Here is a 16,076-nt window from a genome sequence, read left to right on the forward strand (position 1 = left end):
TTTTCTACTTGAGAGCCCAAAATAATCCAATCTTCATTCATGTCTCGGATGAGTTTTCCGATACATTGAAACGTCTCGTTGAAAAATCAAAAAATTAAACATGAGGTATTAAATCTCAATTAAAAAAGTGACTTGTGAGTTAGTCTCATTTAGCCCTAATACCAAGTTAGCTCGGTTGATACGTCTCGATCTCTAACAAGTTTTAAAACCATGCTTTCTACTAGTTTTTAAAATTAATCAACAAAACTTTTATCTTTCACAAGTTTTTTTTATTAAAAAAAAGAAAGGTCGTGCTGGAGTAACATTGAAATCGACATCGTTTGGGACATTCGTGTGTACAGAACCATATATGCTTCTCCCTCGTATCTCGATGAAAAGCATCTAAAGGTTCAATTTTATTTTTTTTAATTCCTGGGTTTAAAACCCATCTTCACCTGCTAATTACTAACCATCTCGCTCACTTAGAAGACAGGGAAAAAAAAAAAAAAAAAAAGATAACAGCTCCAATCATCAGGTTTCTACTACGAAGTTATTTGAGGGCTTGTTGCTCATGCTCATCTTTGTTTCAGACAACTTTACTGTTTACACTAATTAGCTTTGCCGAGTCCCAATTGCATCCTTTAGACGAATGTCTGGAAGAGCCATTTCCAACAATGAACAACAATTTGATTTTGACAACTTAAACCAATCGTTTCCAAAATTTTCACTGATTAAACAATTAATCACTATCAAGGAGCTTTCACCATTAATTGATTCGACTAACATGGAGCAAAGTCCCATACAAATGCCTGAATCATACATAATGGCAGTTCCAAGCACCTTATATATATCAAAAAGAAAAATTAAATATGAGGGAGTTGCTCACACAGCATTTAGTAGTTGGTGAACTCTAGAGGACTTTCTTCACTTCAAAAAAATTGGGGCGCTCCTCATTTGCTGCAGAAACATCATCAGGAGATGCCACTGCAACGACAACGCCTCGATCTTTAACTGCCTCTATTGCATTCGCAAACTCCTTAAAATCGTTCAAACTAAACATAGAGAAGTAAAACAATCAGCTAAGGTTAATAGATTATGCGCGTAATTGGCAATATTAACTTATGATTGATGAAATCCACTGTGTTGAAAACATAGTAAGGCCCGTGGCCACATGTGGTGGCAGACTAGGGGTGCAACTTGGACGGGTTGGGTGAGCTTCAGAGGATTCGGCCAGAGCATCTAAGCCAGATACCAACTTAACCTCGGGCATTTGATCCCTGAGCCCACCTCAAGGGACACACACCTCAACATATGCAAAGAATATGATAACGGATAGGATTTACTTCTACAAAGCTGTGGAAGAAGACCAACAGTGTGCAAGTGAATAGACAAATAAATGTAAACAAAAATGGGAAACAGGGAAAGATGACGAGAGAAAATAAAAAAGAGGATGACCTGGGTGAATCATATAACAAGGATCCTTCTTTGTGCTATCTCCTTGGGCCACTACTGGTCTAGATAGTAATGTCTGAGGCTGAACATGATGACAGACACCCAAGAAGACTCATCAACGTCACCCTTCTCAACCCACCAACGCTTTTGGAGAGCATTTACTTTTTGTGTGTGTGTGTGTGGTGGTGGGGGTGGGGGAGTTGGGGGGGTGCGCATTGTTGAAGCCCCTAAAGCAAGAGAAAAAAACTGTCTAGCCTTTTGCGAGACAAAATTTGTAACGTGCAATCTTGACTGCATCATCATCACTGCCTACACTTCATCCCAATTATTGGGGTTGTCAATCCATATACACCATCAAAACCAAGGACTCAACCTGAGCCCAATCTGATCTTTTTGATCAGTTTCCAAATTCAGGCCTGAACCCAATTCAAGCCCCAAAAAATGTCAACCCATACCGAGGCAGTGGTTGGGTTGAATGCTTAAGGTTGCATTGGACCCACCCAAGTTGCACCCCTAGAATAAACCTATTGGATGAGTAACAACCAACCACAGCACTGTAGAAATGACTTCCACAGTCCATACGACTTGCTTTGTTTTTCAGATGAATTCCTCAAGTATTCCTGCTTAAAAATGCTTAGTTGATGTGATAGCCAAACTAGGCTCATCCAAGAGGCAACACATCAATTAATAGGCCAACATTGATCATCCCTGTGAGGCAACACTCTGCCATCCATGGCGGAATCCTACAAATGGAACATAAAGTCAATGCATACGAAGAAGGATGAGATTATTTTTACCTGGTTGATAGGATCTCTTCACGTCTTCTCTGCCTTTCTTCCTCTGTGATTCCCAGTAAGTAGCGCAACAAACTGAAAATAACCAAAATATCATCAAGCAAGTGACAAAGAAGTATGAGTTCACCAGTCAAAAATTAATAAAGGCGCCAAGCAAAGAAAACATTATTAAAAAAAAAGTATGAAGATTGCTAACAAGCAATGCCATTTAATGCATTGCTCAGATGCAATACAGGACAAGATGAGAATTGACTGACAATCACACCTTGAATTAAAAATGCTTTCTTGTCTTTTACAGCATTGAATCTGTGTAACACAGTTACGCATTGCTCAATAGCATGCCACAACTAATTTTATATGGAATTTCTCATTTCTATTGTTTTTTGTCCATGTGTGTATGGAGTCCCCCTTTAATAATTGGCGTCATTTTTCTGTTCCAATGACAACTTCAAAGAAAGGAACATGTGTCACTTGCTTCCAGTTTAAGAAAAGGCAATTGATGAAAATAACTAGTAGTTTCTCATTCTTAAAAAAGAGTTGAGAGGCCATTGAATGATGTCTCTGAAATGTTAAGCGTCTGCATCCTCATGCCAAGTCTTACGATCAAACTTCAAAATGTTGAACAATACCAAAAGGAAAACTAAAGGACTCTGCTCAAGGTTTCAGTTAGAAGTCAGTCCTTACCTACTATAACCTTTTGCATCAGGCAGCTGGTACGAATCCACATCTCCAATGGTCCCAATAATTGCTTTTGTAAGAGTATCATCGTCCATTTCCAACTCACGCAAAAAGCTTGCAGTTCCATCATATATCTCAAGTGTCTTTAACAAGTTGGGATCACGATAAGATAGGTAAGAGAATACTCCTACAATCAGAAAATCCCATGGTCAGAGAGTTCCAAATATTATTGAAAAAAAAACCCCGCACTGCTGAGGCTGTGATACGTAAATATAATAGTATATGATTATACCTGAGTGAGTGTCGAAGTCACAAAATCCTCCATATGCACCACCACTAACCCGTACACGGTCCCACAACCATGTATTGCTGATGTATTTTGAAATGACATATGCACTTCCATTGAGCTGATATCCTGTCTCATATATGTTAGCAGCTTTCCCAACATAGTTAACCTGTGAAAGAAAAAGAAGTATATGAGAGATTAAATTGAGAAGGTATGCGAAAAACAAGTTCGACACCAAGAGATCCATTTCACCTGAGTAGGAATCACAATGGCTTCATTTACTGGAGAGAGCAGGGTATCATAAGTAGTAGTTGCACTGGATGGGGTGCACGGAAGCAAATCGAGAAACTTGGTTACAAACTTCTCTGAGTTTTTGAGATTTTTTCCATCAGCGGTCATATTTATCAAGCAACCCGTTTTTGATAGCAAGGCCTTGCGTATTTCCTCAAGAGACGAAGATATCCCAGCCCAATCCTGATCAACTCTTTCCTCTAGGTTTTTTAGAAATTCCAAGTAACTGCAAATATACAAAAAAAAAAAGAAATTGCAAATCAAACTTATTCACGTCAAACATTCTAAACAAGGCTTCTTTGACTTCCAAATGACTTTTATGGGGGAAAGTGATCCACTTGACAAGTCACATAATAATATGTATAAGAAGGTTATTATCAGTCAATGTCATCTGAAACAATCAAAACAACAAACCTAATGCCGCCCATTTGTTCAGCCATCCATCCCGCAGCATTTAACTTCGCATCCATTCTTGCAGCAGCAACTCCATGACCGCTGCCTCTTAAACGGCTCTGAAAACAAATATTAATTGTAAAAATAACCAACTGCAGGAATAAGAAAAGGTTCAATTGCTAAGCAAATCCAGAGTAGATTTCATTTAAGTACCTCCATTCTTGCTTTGCTTTGAGAAACAAATTGCTTAAAGCGTTGTTGGTTGGTGAATTGGACATCTTGCAGGACACAGTTAACCTACAATTAACCAACATGCATGATCCCCTTATTCAAGATGCATGATCAACTGCTTAAATATGAAAATAGATTATGATTTCAACATAAACAGGTAACAATAGCTTTAGAAGGTATGATTTTATATTAAATTTCTTACTATGTTAAGGGTGTATAGAAAGCATTACTTAACATGGAATCCATATTTTAGAATTTAGGATTTAAGGATAAGAGACGTGCAAAAAAGTAGTCTAGAAATGACAAAATGCAAAAACTATGCAGGGGTAGAGATGATGAGGAAGTCATAAATCCATGTGGCTACAAACAATTAACAATGTAGTTGAATCTTTTTCTCTTTTTTTTTTTTTTTTTGCTAAGCAATGTGTTTGGATTCTGTGTAATTTTTTTTTTTGTTTGAGAAGTGGATTCTGTGTAATTAAATAAAATTATTTTGCACAATCAATGGAAATTTTTACTGTTCAAGAAAAAAAAAATGGCAATACTTCAAAATGTGCCAAACTGTTTGATCTTGCATATTGTTGACAACCATATACCCCAAAAGACCGATCTATTGGGGAAAGTGCAACTAGGGTCACGGGACAAACTGGTGCACAATACGTGAGCACGTGACACCCGGGAGTGGAGGCGGATAACACAACACTCAACACTCCCCCTCACCCATAAGGGTGGAAAATTCATCTGAGGAGACTTAAACCCGTGACCTATACGAACCAAGCACTCTAATACCATGTTGACAACCGACCCCAAAAGACCAATCTATTGAGGGAGGAGGATAACACAACACTCAACACATATGTTATTGGTTGTTTTTGTTTTTGGAATTTGGAGTGTGTCTTCATGCTTGTTTTACCATTTCCTGAGAAATCATGGTAAACTTTTCCATTTTTTGTAATAATTATAAATAAAGAATCCCGAAGTTGGTGAATTTTTACACTAATTCTGGGAACCAAATTGAATTTCTACAAATTAGTTTTGATTTTCAAATAACCAATGTTTATGACAGCCAAATTAGCACACTGTTCATCTTATTGAAGGCCTTTCAGTTAACAAGCACTAAAAGGAAGACATTGACCTAAATAATAGAAAGTTCAGTTTTCACAACAGTGCACAACGATTGCAATAAAGAAAATAGAGTTCTAAAAGAGAATTCTAGTGTTCAAACTAATAAGAACAATACCAGGTTAAATAGGTCTTCAGCACGTCCAGCCATGGCTTTGCCCCGGACAATTATATGGCTACACAGATCTTTTTCCCCCCGTACAGATGACGTGAAAGGATAAACTGATATTCCTCCTGTCTTCCTTCCAATTAACTGATTAAGTTGCACAAAATCCAAGTCTTTTGTACCCATCTCTAGCAACGACTGACTGTCAACAAACCCTAGTATTAGAATCAGTTTTTGAAGTAACTCCCTATCTTAACTTTTTAATCATTTGCCATGACAAAATCAACGAGACAGGGAGTAATGTCCCCTAATATCTATCTCCAGCAAACATTGTCCATCAAGAAATCTATCTTCCTGTGTATCGATAAGAGTTTTGACACACAAAAAGATGACAGGGGGCAGAAATGTCTCCTAAAGGATAATGACCATTAACTCTCCAAAAGTAATATTTTTGCTTACCAAAACAGTGGTACTAATGGAAGAAGCTCTTGCTTCAAGGAACTCATATCAAATACAACTTCTGTATAAAGCACATCATTTGTAAAAAGGTCGTGCTGCAAAACTCTTACTCCATTTATCTCCCCAACCTACCATTAAGAAGCATATACTATTAGTGAGATCCCTAAGACTGTAAGTTTAGTAGACTCAAATATATAGATGGGAAAGGATTTTGATCACCTCTGTGGGTACATGTATAGGTTTTTTGGGGATATCAACAAGAGAGAGGCACGGTACACTTCTCAGGGCTTCTGGTGGGTCTGGAGTTTCTTGCTTCAGCCGGAGCTCTTGTGTAGCACGTGCTAACTCTGCAAGATCTTCTTCTGTCATACTTTCTTTAACTTTCTCCAGAATTTCCCTCTCAGCCACCTCATCGCGAGATGCTTTCTCTGGATCAGGCTGACATGGAAGAGACTCTTCAGTAAGTAGAACCAATATAAGGGTATCATACACCATATACAATCAGAAGTGCTAGACTGCAAAAATCACCTGCAATTCGACAGTAACACGATGAGGGTTGTTTAAGATGAATTTCTGTATCAACGGGGAGAAAACAGCTTTGGAACCTTCTTCAGCTATCCTTGCTTTTAAAGACTCAAGGGGCTTCTCATATTTTAAAGGCTCAAAGGGATCCATATCATATATCCACTTACCCTGCAAGAATTGAACACCGGGTAAGAACTTGAAATTTTATTTAATGAAGCATCTCTGGCATGGAAAATTAACAAGAGAGATTGAAACCCTTACAATGGAGCGAAGCATCAAGGATAAACCTCGAGGGAATGACCCAGTGTTGTTCTCTCTAAGAGAGAACTCAATCGTATTCATGGACGCCTCTATAGCTTCTGAATGAAAACCTTCTTCCGCCAAATTTTTTAATGTACTCATGACCAACTCTTCTACCTTCGGAATACTTTCTTCAGAAACACCTTTCAGCCCTATACTAAATTGGGGCTGGAGAAGCTCATCTTCAATGCCACCACCGACTATGGCATCCCCTAAGCCACTTTCTAGAAGGATTCTTCGCAAAGGAGAGGCAGGAGTTCCCAACATAAGATGATCTAAAAATCCAAGGGTGAGTTCAGTTTCCAAGTCTAAGGGCTTTTCAGATAGCAGCCAATTAAGGCATACCATATGTTTCTTTCTCAAATCACCTCCTTCACCAGCAGGATATTTCTCAACAATCCTAACTGGCTCAGAGAACAGTTTTTGTGGTTCAATCTTTGATTCATGAGGGGCTGCACTTGCATCAAAAAAATCGAGGTATTCTGTACAACGGAAAAAAAAATTAAAAGTTAGTGAAAACTAGACATCTTTCCATACTATAATCGATTTCTTTATTTGAGCTTACAATTATTTTTCAACTTTGTTTTTTCATCCCAGTGAAAATGAATTTTATTAAAAGAAACACAGAGATATACGCATAACCTGGGCAGTTTCGAGTCCACAAACTACCACCATCTAGTAGGTAACAACAAAGGAACAACCAACTCCTCTAGAGATAAATCAAGCCCATGTCTTACACTTAGTTAACCTCAAATAACTTGAGAAATACATTATTCATACAGATCAATGACCACATACCGTAATTTCACAACACTGATTTCTAAAAAGAAACATTTTTTTTATGGGTAAGCTGAACTTGAACCCACATTAAAAAACAATGACCAAACTAGCAACTTAACAGGATATGAAATGGCAGCCTCAAGACAAATTGGACAGCCACATTTGTAAGCTAACCACTAGAACATTCAAACATTGAGAATATTCGAATTATTTCAGTATCTTTCACCCTTTTCATCCAATAGGTTTAATTTAATTGTTTGCCGACCTCAAATCTTTGGGATAAGGCTTTGTTGCAACTTGCAATTATCGAAGTAAGTTCAACTTAATTGTTTCTATGTTGACCTTTCAAAACGTAAGCACCAAGTACCAACAACCACAACAAAGAAAAGAAATTTAAGAGAATAAAACATAATCATGCATAAATAAAGGAAAATCCAATGTTCCTCCAAACATGAATCACAATTACCACTTAGGATACGCAAGCGCTCATTTGGATCATCATCTCCGTAGAACCATATCCTGGCATTGCTTGGATGGTAATATTTACGGTGGAAATCCTGAAAAAATTAAAAAATTAAAAAATTAAAAATTAAAAAAAGATGCCTCACATAAAGTTAGAAAGTCTACAAGATGCTAGAGTAAAATAAAATGCAAAGGCTTGCAAGCAATCGGATGCTTCATGATAGAAGATGATATAAATTAGATTTCAAATAAATGAGTAGATCCAGAATCCGTCAATCCATATTTGATAGTGGTAGTTGCTAACCAAAATTTCTTGTCAATAAGCCCAAGAAATTATTTATCTCAAGTTTTTCTTATCCTAATCCTAAAGATTATCACTCAATTCATTAATGAGGTTAAGATGAATTTTGGAGATATTCAAGAGGAGAATCAATCAGTAGATTATAAGCTATCATGGGAACATTAGCATTCTCTATCACATTCACTTTCCAATAATACCCATATGTCTTTTGTTTTTAGTGAAAAAGACAAGGGTATGTTGGTTTTTTTACATAATAAATGTTTGTTTACATAATAAATGTTAAGACCATTTTAGTCATTAGATTTAAATGCAGTGTAGTTATGGCGAGCTCCTCAGACAGGGCGGAACAAAGGCACCTAAATACATGTGAGGCGAGGCAGTTTAAATCATAGTCACCAAAGTCACCGACTTTTTCAAAAAATCATGTTTAAATTGTGATTTTAAAGGCTAGCAATTAAATCACAACTTTTTGAAAAAGTTGCGATTTAAATGAAAGTCACGATTTAATCGCTATTTAATCTCAACTTTTTGAAAATGTCATGATTTAAACACAAAAAATGTGATTTTTTTTTTTTTCTGAGCAAGCTATTTTAAAAAAGTTTTTTCAAAGATCATTTATTCTTAAATTTAAAATAGGATTTGATGATATAAATGATAATAACACTTAGTAGAAAAATATATATTGTCTTAACACTATTTCAATTTTCTCTCGATTTTTTTGGTTTTTTCGACCTTTCCCTTGACGACTTTTTCCAAACCCCTACTTGGTGACCATGGTTTAAGTGAGGCACGCGCAAAGTGCACCAGGCGTGCGCCTCACTAAAAATGAATAGATTTATTTAATTTAGAAACTAATTTCAGATTTGATTGTATACTTTTTACATGCAAAATAAAATTTAATGGAAAGTTCAATTTTTTACCATTAAAAATATTGAATTTTACATTTAGTGATTTTTACTCAGCCCAAGCTCGTTAGGCCTTAGTTAACTTTGGCTTGATAAAGGTATTGGGACAAACTAAGGTTGAGCCCGCCTTTTTAGGGTCTGGTTAGTGCTCAACCAAGCCTGGCCAAAACTCACCCATGGATAGTCATAGTGGTTGATCGGTCATAACAACAGCACATGTTGTTGGCCTACTTTTACTTCTTTTTTCCCTTCTTTTTATTCTCCTTATTCTTCTCTACCTTTTCTTTTACTATTGATCATTCTTCTTCTTGAAGTGTTGAATACTTTAACTTGTTTGTAACAACTCACATTTATACATATTATTGTAAAGTATCTAGAACCCACATTTTTTTTTTAATTTTATAATTTTATCATGCCTTATTTTACTCGGGTGTGTGCCTCAGGCATTAGGAGGCCTTTGCCCTTTAAGTACGTCTTTCGCCCTTAACTACACTGTTTAAATGTTTTGTTTGTAGTAATGCTTTGGCAATCAACGCTAACATAATAAATGTACTTACTATGTAAAAAACCAACATACTTTGTCTTTTTCACTAAAAGACAAAATGAGCAAGGATATTATTAGAAAGTGAATGCGGTGAAGAATGCTAACGTCCCCCCATGAGGTCTAGACGTTAGCATTCCTCTATACATATAAGTGAACCAAACATTGTAAATTGTTTGTTCCTTTGTACTAGTGAGTGCGCCAAACAAATAGGATCAAACAATGTGAAGCACTTGAAGAGTGAAATCTTAATTTGGCAATTCACAGGTGTGATTTAAATATCAGCATCATAATCAAAGTCTTATCCCAAAAATCTAGAGTCGGCTAAACAATTTATATTCCTCCATTCAATTATGTCTAAAGCCATGTCCTTTGTTAATTCAAGTGTTTTCACATCCATTCTTTTTTTTTTGATAAGTGTTTTCACATCCATTCTTACAACCTCAATAGATGTTCTTTTTTGTCTTCCTTTTACCTTTTAGAAACTTCAACTTGCAGAATCCTTCTAGGGACCAATCCGATGAGGATCAAATCAAACACAAAACTGATCAGATAAACATCAGATCGTGTTTTTATCAAATTTCACTATTAGGATCCAAATCTGATCCAATAACAATCGGACCAGGTCCAAATCGGATCAATCCAATCTGATATAAAAATCAAAATAAAGTGCATATATATAAAATCCAAATGAACTTCATGTATTTAAAAAAATAAATAATACTATTTACATACTTTCTCACATTTATCGAATTGGGACATGGTTGATCCAAAATTGAAGGATAGGTTATCAAATCAAAACCTCATCAGATCATAATCGGAACCCAAATCGTTGATCCAGATCCAAAGTTATTGGATTTCGACTTTGATCTAATCAATTGACAGCTCTACCAACTCAGAAGCACCATCGGAAGATCTAGGTAATACATTGGTGGCCCGTGTATGAACATATTTTATTGGCAATGAAAACTTCCTACATGAAGTGACAAATAAATCTGGACAACAATGAATGTTCCAAAATGTAAAACCCCTACATCCTTAACTCACAGTTAAAAAAGCCCATATCCTAAATGATGTGCCTACAAAACACCATCAAAAAATAAAAGCCTGATTGATACACCACAACATAGTCACAAAAACCTCTGTTCCTTTGAAGTAGTCTCGTTTAAAGTTCATTTTGGAACTCTGACGATAACTTTATTTTTGTTAATTTTTCAAAAAAAAAAAAAAACGTTTTTATGATTTAAAAATATTCTTTTAAAAAAATAAAAGTAACCCTTTTTAGGTCTATGATTATTTTTTAGGCCTTATGATTTTTTTGTGTTGTTTAACATAGGATTTGATGATAATTTCTTGATGTTATGATTTTTATTTTTATTTTAACTTTTTTTTCCTTCAATAGTGTGTTAATTTGCTTGATAGATACATTGATGGTTAGACTTTTTTTAGCAACATAAAATGTATTATTATGTGTAAAAACATGTTAATCATGCATAGATGTTCAAACATATTTATTCTCAAAAATATATTGAAAACTTGGAATAAATGTCAAATGTATTATAATTGCATAATGAATACATTTTCGTAATTTTTAATATATTTTTTGTTAGCTTTTATTTATCGTTTCCCCTTTTTTATCATTTCTAATCCATTTTCTCTGAAATTTTCATTTGCCGTTTGAAACACGTATTCCGACTTGGTAACTATGCACCACACTACCACAGAAGTATTAAAAATGTGACCTTCTTATGTAATAAAAGTAAAGGAAAACCATCCCTTAAAAAGTATGTAACTCATGCTAAAGAGACCAACGGACCAAAGCAGAGGTCATCCTCAAGAAATAAGATATTCCCAATAACCACCAACCATCTAGAAAACTAACACCCTCATTGGCTGATGCCCCTCTACAATAACCACATCCTATTCTGTTTATCTTCAACTATATTAACTATTACTACACATTTAACATTTATATTAAAATGTACAGACATTTTATATGTTAAATATTAGCATTTATATGCTAATATTTAACAACCAGGATTTGGCCGATACCCCTACAAGGCTACATCAAATTTCGAATTCATTTTAAGGATTATAAGATCTAATTGGACTATTCTTTTGGTGTATAATATCTTCCTGATGTTTCCCATTGATAGACAGCCTGATTTGATTACACCGCCCTCTATTTGTAACTGCATTGTATTGTATAGACCAGTGGGACCAAGTTCCTAATTCATTTGAAAAATGTCAACATATCAAGCATACATGTACATACACCAGATAAGGCAGACAATGACATGAAATTACATAGAATTCTTTTAATTAAGAGAAACCCTGAAGAGTGCTCCCTAGAACACCCACAAGGATGACTCTGTGAAGGTGCAAACAATATCCACTTGCAACAAATGGTACCTAAATACTATTATTCATAATAATTTCCATACAATCAATGGGATTGACCAAATCTAAATTTCAGCTATAAATGGTAATGTGCATGATCAAGCAATAAAAGATCAATCATGTCAAAAGCCAAGTTGAACTCTAATAACCAAAATTATACCATATTTTTTTGATAGGTAAGCTGGAATTGAACCCATCAAAACAATACTATAATTTGAAAATAATCACAAGTGTGATAATTACAAACTGAAAGAAACTAATCAACAGGCGGAACAAACCTTGAATTCCTCAAATGTAAGTTTAGGGATAACTTGTGGATCGCCTCCACTATCGACACCATAAGTATTGTCTGGAGACAGGGCCTGCAGATATAAAAAAATAAAATAAATAAAATAAGGGATACATGTAAATAACCCATAGTTTACATTTACAAAGTTAAACATAGTGAAAGCAATATGTTGAAAATTCAGAAAATATTTTGAAGAAGCTTGCCTGCTGAGATGCACGACCCAATATGCTATCAGGCTGGGAGTATACCCCTTTCATCTCATTGAAAACAACGCCTGAAATTGCCATTAAAAAAAAAAAAAAAAGAGTTAAGGGATATGTTCATGGTTCATTTTCGTCCTCCCAAATAATAGAACCCAACAACAAAGGCGAGAAACTACAATGTTTGTCCAAAAGATATATTTTTATAATTGTGGAACAAATGGATATGACAGATGCGACCTTTAAAAGATATTTCTTCTGAAGGATCATTAAGTTCATAATGCCAACCCTCCTGTTGAAATGTATTGAAGTCCTCCACACATTTAGGAAAGAAGACAGCATCAAGGTACACATCGACCAAATTGTAGAAATCCTGGGTAAAAAACAAAATAAATCAAAGACTAAATTCCATATGTACAGCTCTCTCAACTACAAAATATTTGTAACTAATGCTCGCTCACCTTAGTATTTGTGGAAGCAACTGGATAGCAAGTTCGATCAGGATAGGTGAATGCATTCAAAAAGGTGTGTAAGCTCCCTTTCAACAACTCAACAAAAGGTTCTTTCAAAGGGTACTTTCGCGATCCACAGAGTACACTGTGTTCTAGTATGTGAGGAATCCCAGTTGAGTCTTTCCTACATTTTATCAAACAATCACGAGGGTTCATTTCATTTACCCATAGAAACAAAGTTTTGCATTCGGTTAATCGGATAAAATTCTGGAAAGTTTCATAAAAAGGGGAAAATTATTCTATAATTAATTGATAAATCACTAATTAATTCATCAATTTGCCAATTTAATCACCTAGTTCCTTATTCGGAGAATTTTGAGACTATGTAATTAACAAAATCAATTCCTCTCAATCATTTTAACCAAAATACCTAAATTCAGATTAGAGAGACGGTCTAACCTAATTTTATATATAAGAGCTGATTGAATCAGATAAGATTGATACGAAAACACATAACAGAACAGTAAAAAAAATCACTTACGGTGGAGTTCGAAAAACGATACCGAAGACCTTATTCTCATCATCGTTCAACACAGACATCACTTCAGCACCAGTTTTCTTATGCTTGTAAAGTACAGCTTTTGATTTACACTCATTGATTTCTTGTTCAGAAATCTTCTCAAATCCAAGCTTCTCAGCTAAATCATCTGGAGATTCACCAATATCTAGAAACAACAAATGGATCCAAAAGTTAGGGTTTTTTTTTTTTCTTTTTCTTTAATATCTAATAAATGGAGAAATAATCTGAAGTATGAGGTATTGAGTTACCTGAAGAAGGGTCTTTGGGAGAAATGATGATTGCTCTTGGGGAGAGAGAAGAGAAGCTTCTCTTGAGATGCAGAGATGAAGGCGAGCTCGAAATCCATCTAAAATGGTGACTGAGAGAAGAACGTTTGGAGGTGTTGTGGAATAAGCGGTTCTGTTGTTTGTGAGAGAGTGTAGAAGAAAAGGAGTTCTTCGCGACACGTGTGCGACCAGAACGAAGGAGGGTTCTGCTGTAAGCCGCCGAAGAGCAGGAGAAGGAGCGAAGTAAAACCACTCTCTCCATTTTTCTTCACTCGCAAGTCACGGAGGGTGGAGCAGTGTTGCGCGTCTGCCTTGTGAAGTAGGAGACCGATAAATGAGAGAAATGTAGCTTAATTAGATGATAAGGGAAACACTTTAGTGTTACGCTACTCATGATAAAGTTTGCTAAAACAGATGATCTCAGCCGTTGAATAAGGTTTTAATTTGAAACGCTTGGTGGGTCCTCTGTAATTCTAGCAGGAAAACAAAAGAGAGCTTCTATTGTTACACCAATTTTGCTAAAGCCACTCCAATTGTGAGCTAATTCTTTTATGATTTACATAAGAATTGGGGTGGCATTAACAAAAATTGACGGGGCAATAGAATTTGTCAAACAAAAATATAGGTAATTTATCTATCATAGTGTTTATTATGGTGGCTCACAAGCTACCAAGTTTTCTTTTTCTTGCCACACACGTATAGAAGTAGAAAACAAAAACACAAAAATACAGAACAAAGCAAAATAAAATATGCTCTAATTTTAAAATATAATCTTCTAATAAGGTATAGGAAGATAAAGAACCATTCTATTGTTGATCAAATTCATGTTAAATAATATTTTATAAATTATAAAATTAGGGTAATTAGAAAAACACTCCCCGCGAATTAATAAGGGTAACTCACACTATAATCGAATTGTTGTCTTATATAGGTAAAAAGTTTCATAATAAATTGATTTTTGATGAAGATGATCTTTATGATGAAGAGATCATCCTCACAAAAAATCAGCCCATTCTAAAAATTTTAATCCCATTAAAAATAATATAAAAAAATGGATGGTTCTTACACTTGTTTTAATGGGATTAGAAATTTCAAAATGAGTTGATTTTTTGTGAGAATGAGCGCAATCCTAAACTTTTAATTCATATAAGACAAAAGAATTCGATTATGGTGTAGGTCGCCATTATTAATTTGTGAGATGTTTTTATAATTACTCATAAAATTATCCTTCAAATAGGGTATGTTTGATTGCATGGAAAGTGACTTTCCATGAAATTTGAAATCCATGGAAAAAAAAGTGATGGAAAATAGGTAGGGTTGGAAAATCAAATTCTATTGTGTGATTGTACTTGGATAAAATCATGGGAAAAATTATATGAAAAAAAGAAGAAGAAGAAGAAGAAGGAAGAGAATAAAGAAAATGAGAGGAGGGGAGAGAAAGAAGAAGATGAGGACAAGAGGGAGGGGGGATGATGTGGTGGTGGTGGCAATGACGACGGTGACAACAGAAGTAAGTGAAGAAGAAGAGGGGAGAACATGGTGGTAGTGGTGATGGCGGCAGAGGTAAGTGAGGAAGAAGATAATGAGGAAGATGAGGAAAAAACATGGTGGTGATGGTGACGGAGATAAAAGAATAAGAAAGAGAAGGTGGCCAAAGATGGTGATGACGACAACGACAATACTAACGACAGCGACGGTGATGGTAATGATGACGAAGCTAGTGTGATGGTGGTGATGGTAGGGAATAAAATATGAGTAAGAAGAATTGAAGATGAAAATTTTGGTGAATTTCACTTTTCCACCCATATTTTAATAGACTTTTTAATTGAGGTGGAAAATAAATTTTCATTTCCATATACAATCAAACACTTGAAAAATGCCATTTTCCATTAAAATTAATTTTCCACCCTATTATTCATATGCAATCAAACATACCCTAAAGGTTCCATTACTTTCTAAAGAAAGATATGTATTATTTACAATAATTAATCGGTTCCTCTATAATTTTTCTCAAAGAGAAGAATAATTATTCCTCCACTCTCTTTTATTTCTTATAAATTATCCCCCTCCCTAAAAGTGTATCGTACCGGTTTTTTTTCCCCTAAAGATTAAGATGTAGTTTGGCCTTATTTAACACAAACAAGTTTGATTTCCAAAATATCCTCACTTGTCGAAAATTATCTAAAATGTCCTTGCACTTTCAACAAAACCAGAAACAGACAACGATTTGCACACCACACCAGGAGCTTTTAGTTATATAAGTTCTCAATGCCAGCATAACCCA

At 35.2% G+C, this 16,076-nt stretch overlaps 1 protein-coding gene across 1 annotated transcript; it reads right to left on the bottom strand.

Annotated features, from left to right (window-relative positions):
• Positions 1-691: 691 nt before the first annotated feature.
• PREP1 (presequence protease 1) lies at positions 692-14,126 on the bottom strand. The gene is made up of 19 exons (XM_086435587.1): positions 13,775-14,126; positions 13,488-13,671; positions 12,956-13,130; positions 12,735-12,867; positions 12,498-12,568; positions 12,284-12,367; positions 7,863-7,953; positions 6,578-7,098; positions 6,320-6,484; positions 6,011-6,229; positions 5,792-5,919; positions 5,345-5,534; positions 4,087-4,170; positions 3,895-3,992; positions 3,442-3,706; positions 3,196-3,358; positions 2,910-3,090; positions 2,229-2,300; positions 692-1,031 (listed from the first exon to the last, which is right to left on the bottom strand). The coding sequence occupies exons 1-19, from the start codon at positions 14,052-14,054 to the stop codon at positions 890-892; spliced, it is 3,246 nt and encodes a 1,081-aa protein (XP_086291713.1). The 5' UTR covers positions 14,055-14,126; the 3' UTR covers positions 692-889.
• Positions 14,127-16,076: the final 1,950 nt, after the last annotated feature.

This window comes from Akebia trifoliata, chromosome 3 (genome assembly GCF_017979445.1).
Source record: "Akebia trifoliata isolate Shusen 1 chromosome 3, ASM1797944v1, whole genome shotgun sequence".
Classification (NCBI taxonomy): Eukaryota; Viridiplantae; Streptophyta; class Magnoliopsida; order Ranunculales; family Lardizabalaceae; genus Akebia; species Akebia trifoliata.

Coding starts and splice junctions, on each gene's coding strand:
- PREP1 (XM_086435587.1), bottom strand. CDS start 14,054: ATGGAGAGAGTGGTTTTACTTCGCTCCTTCTCCTGCTCTTCGGCGGCT. Junction 13,672..13,774: donor TCCCAAAGACCCTTCTTCAG/GTAACTCAATAC, acceptor TGTTGTTTCTAG/ATATTGGTGAATCTCCAGAT. Junction 5,920..6,010: donor CTATACATGTACCCACAGAG/GTGATCAAAATC, acceptor TCTTAATGGTAG/GTTGGGGAGATAAATGGAGT.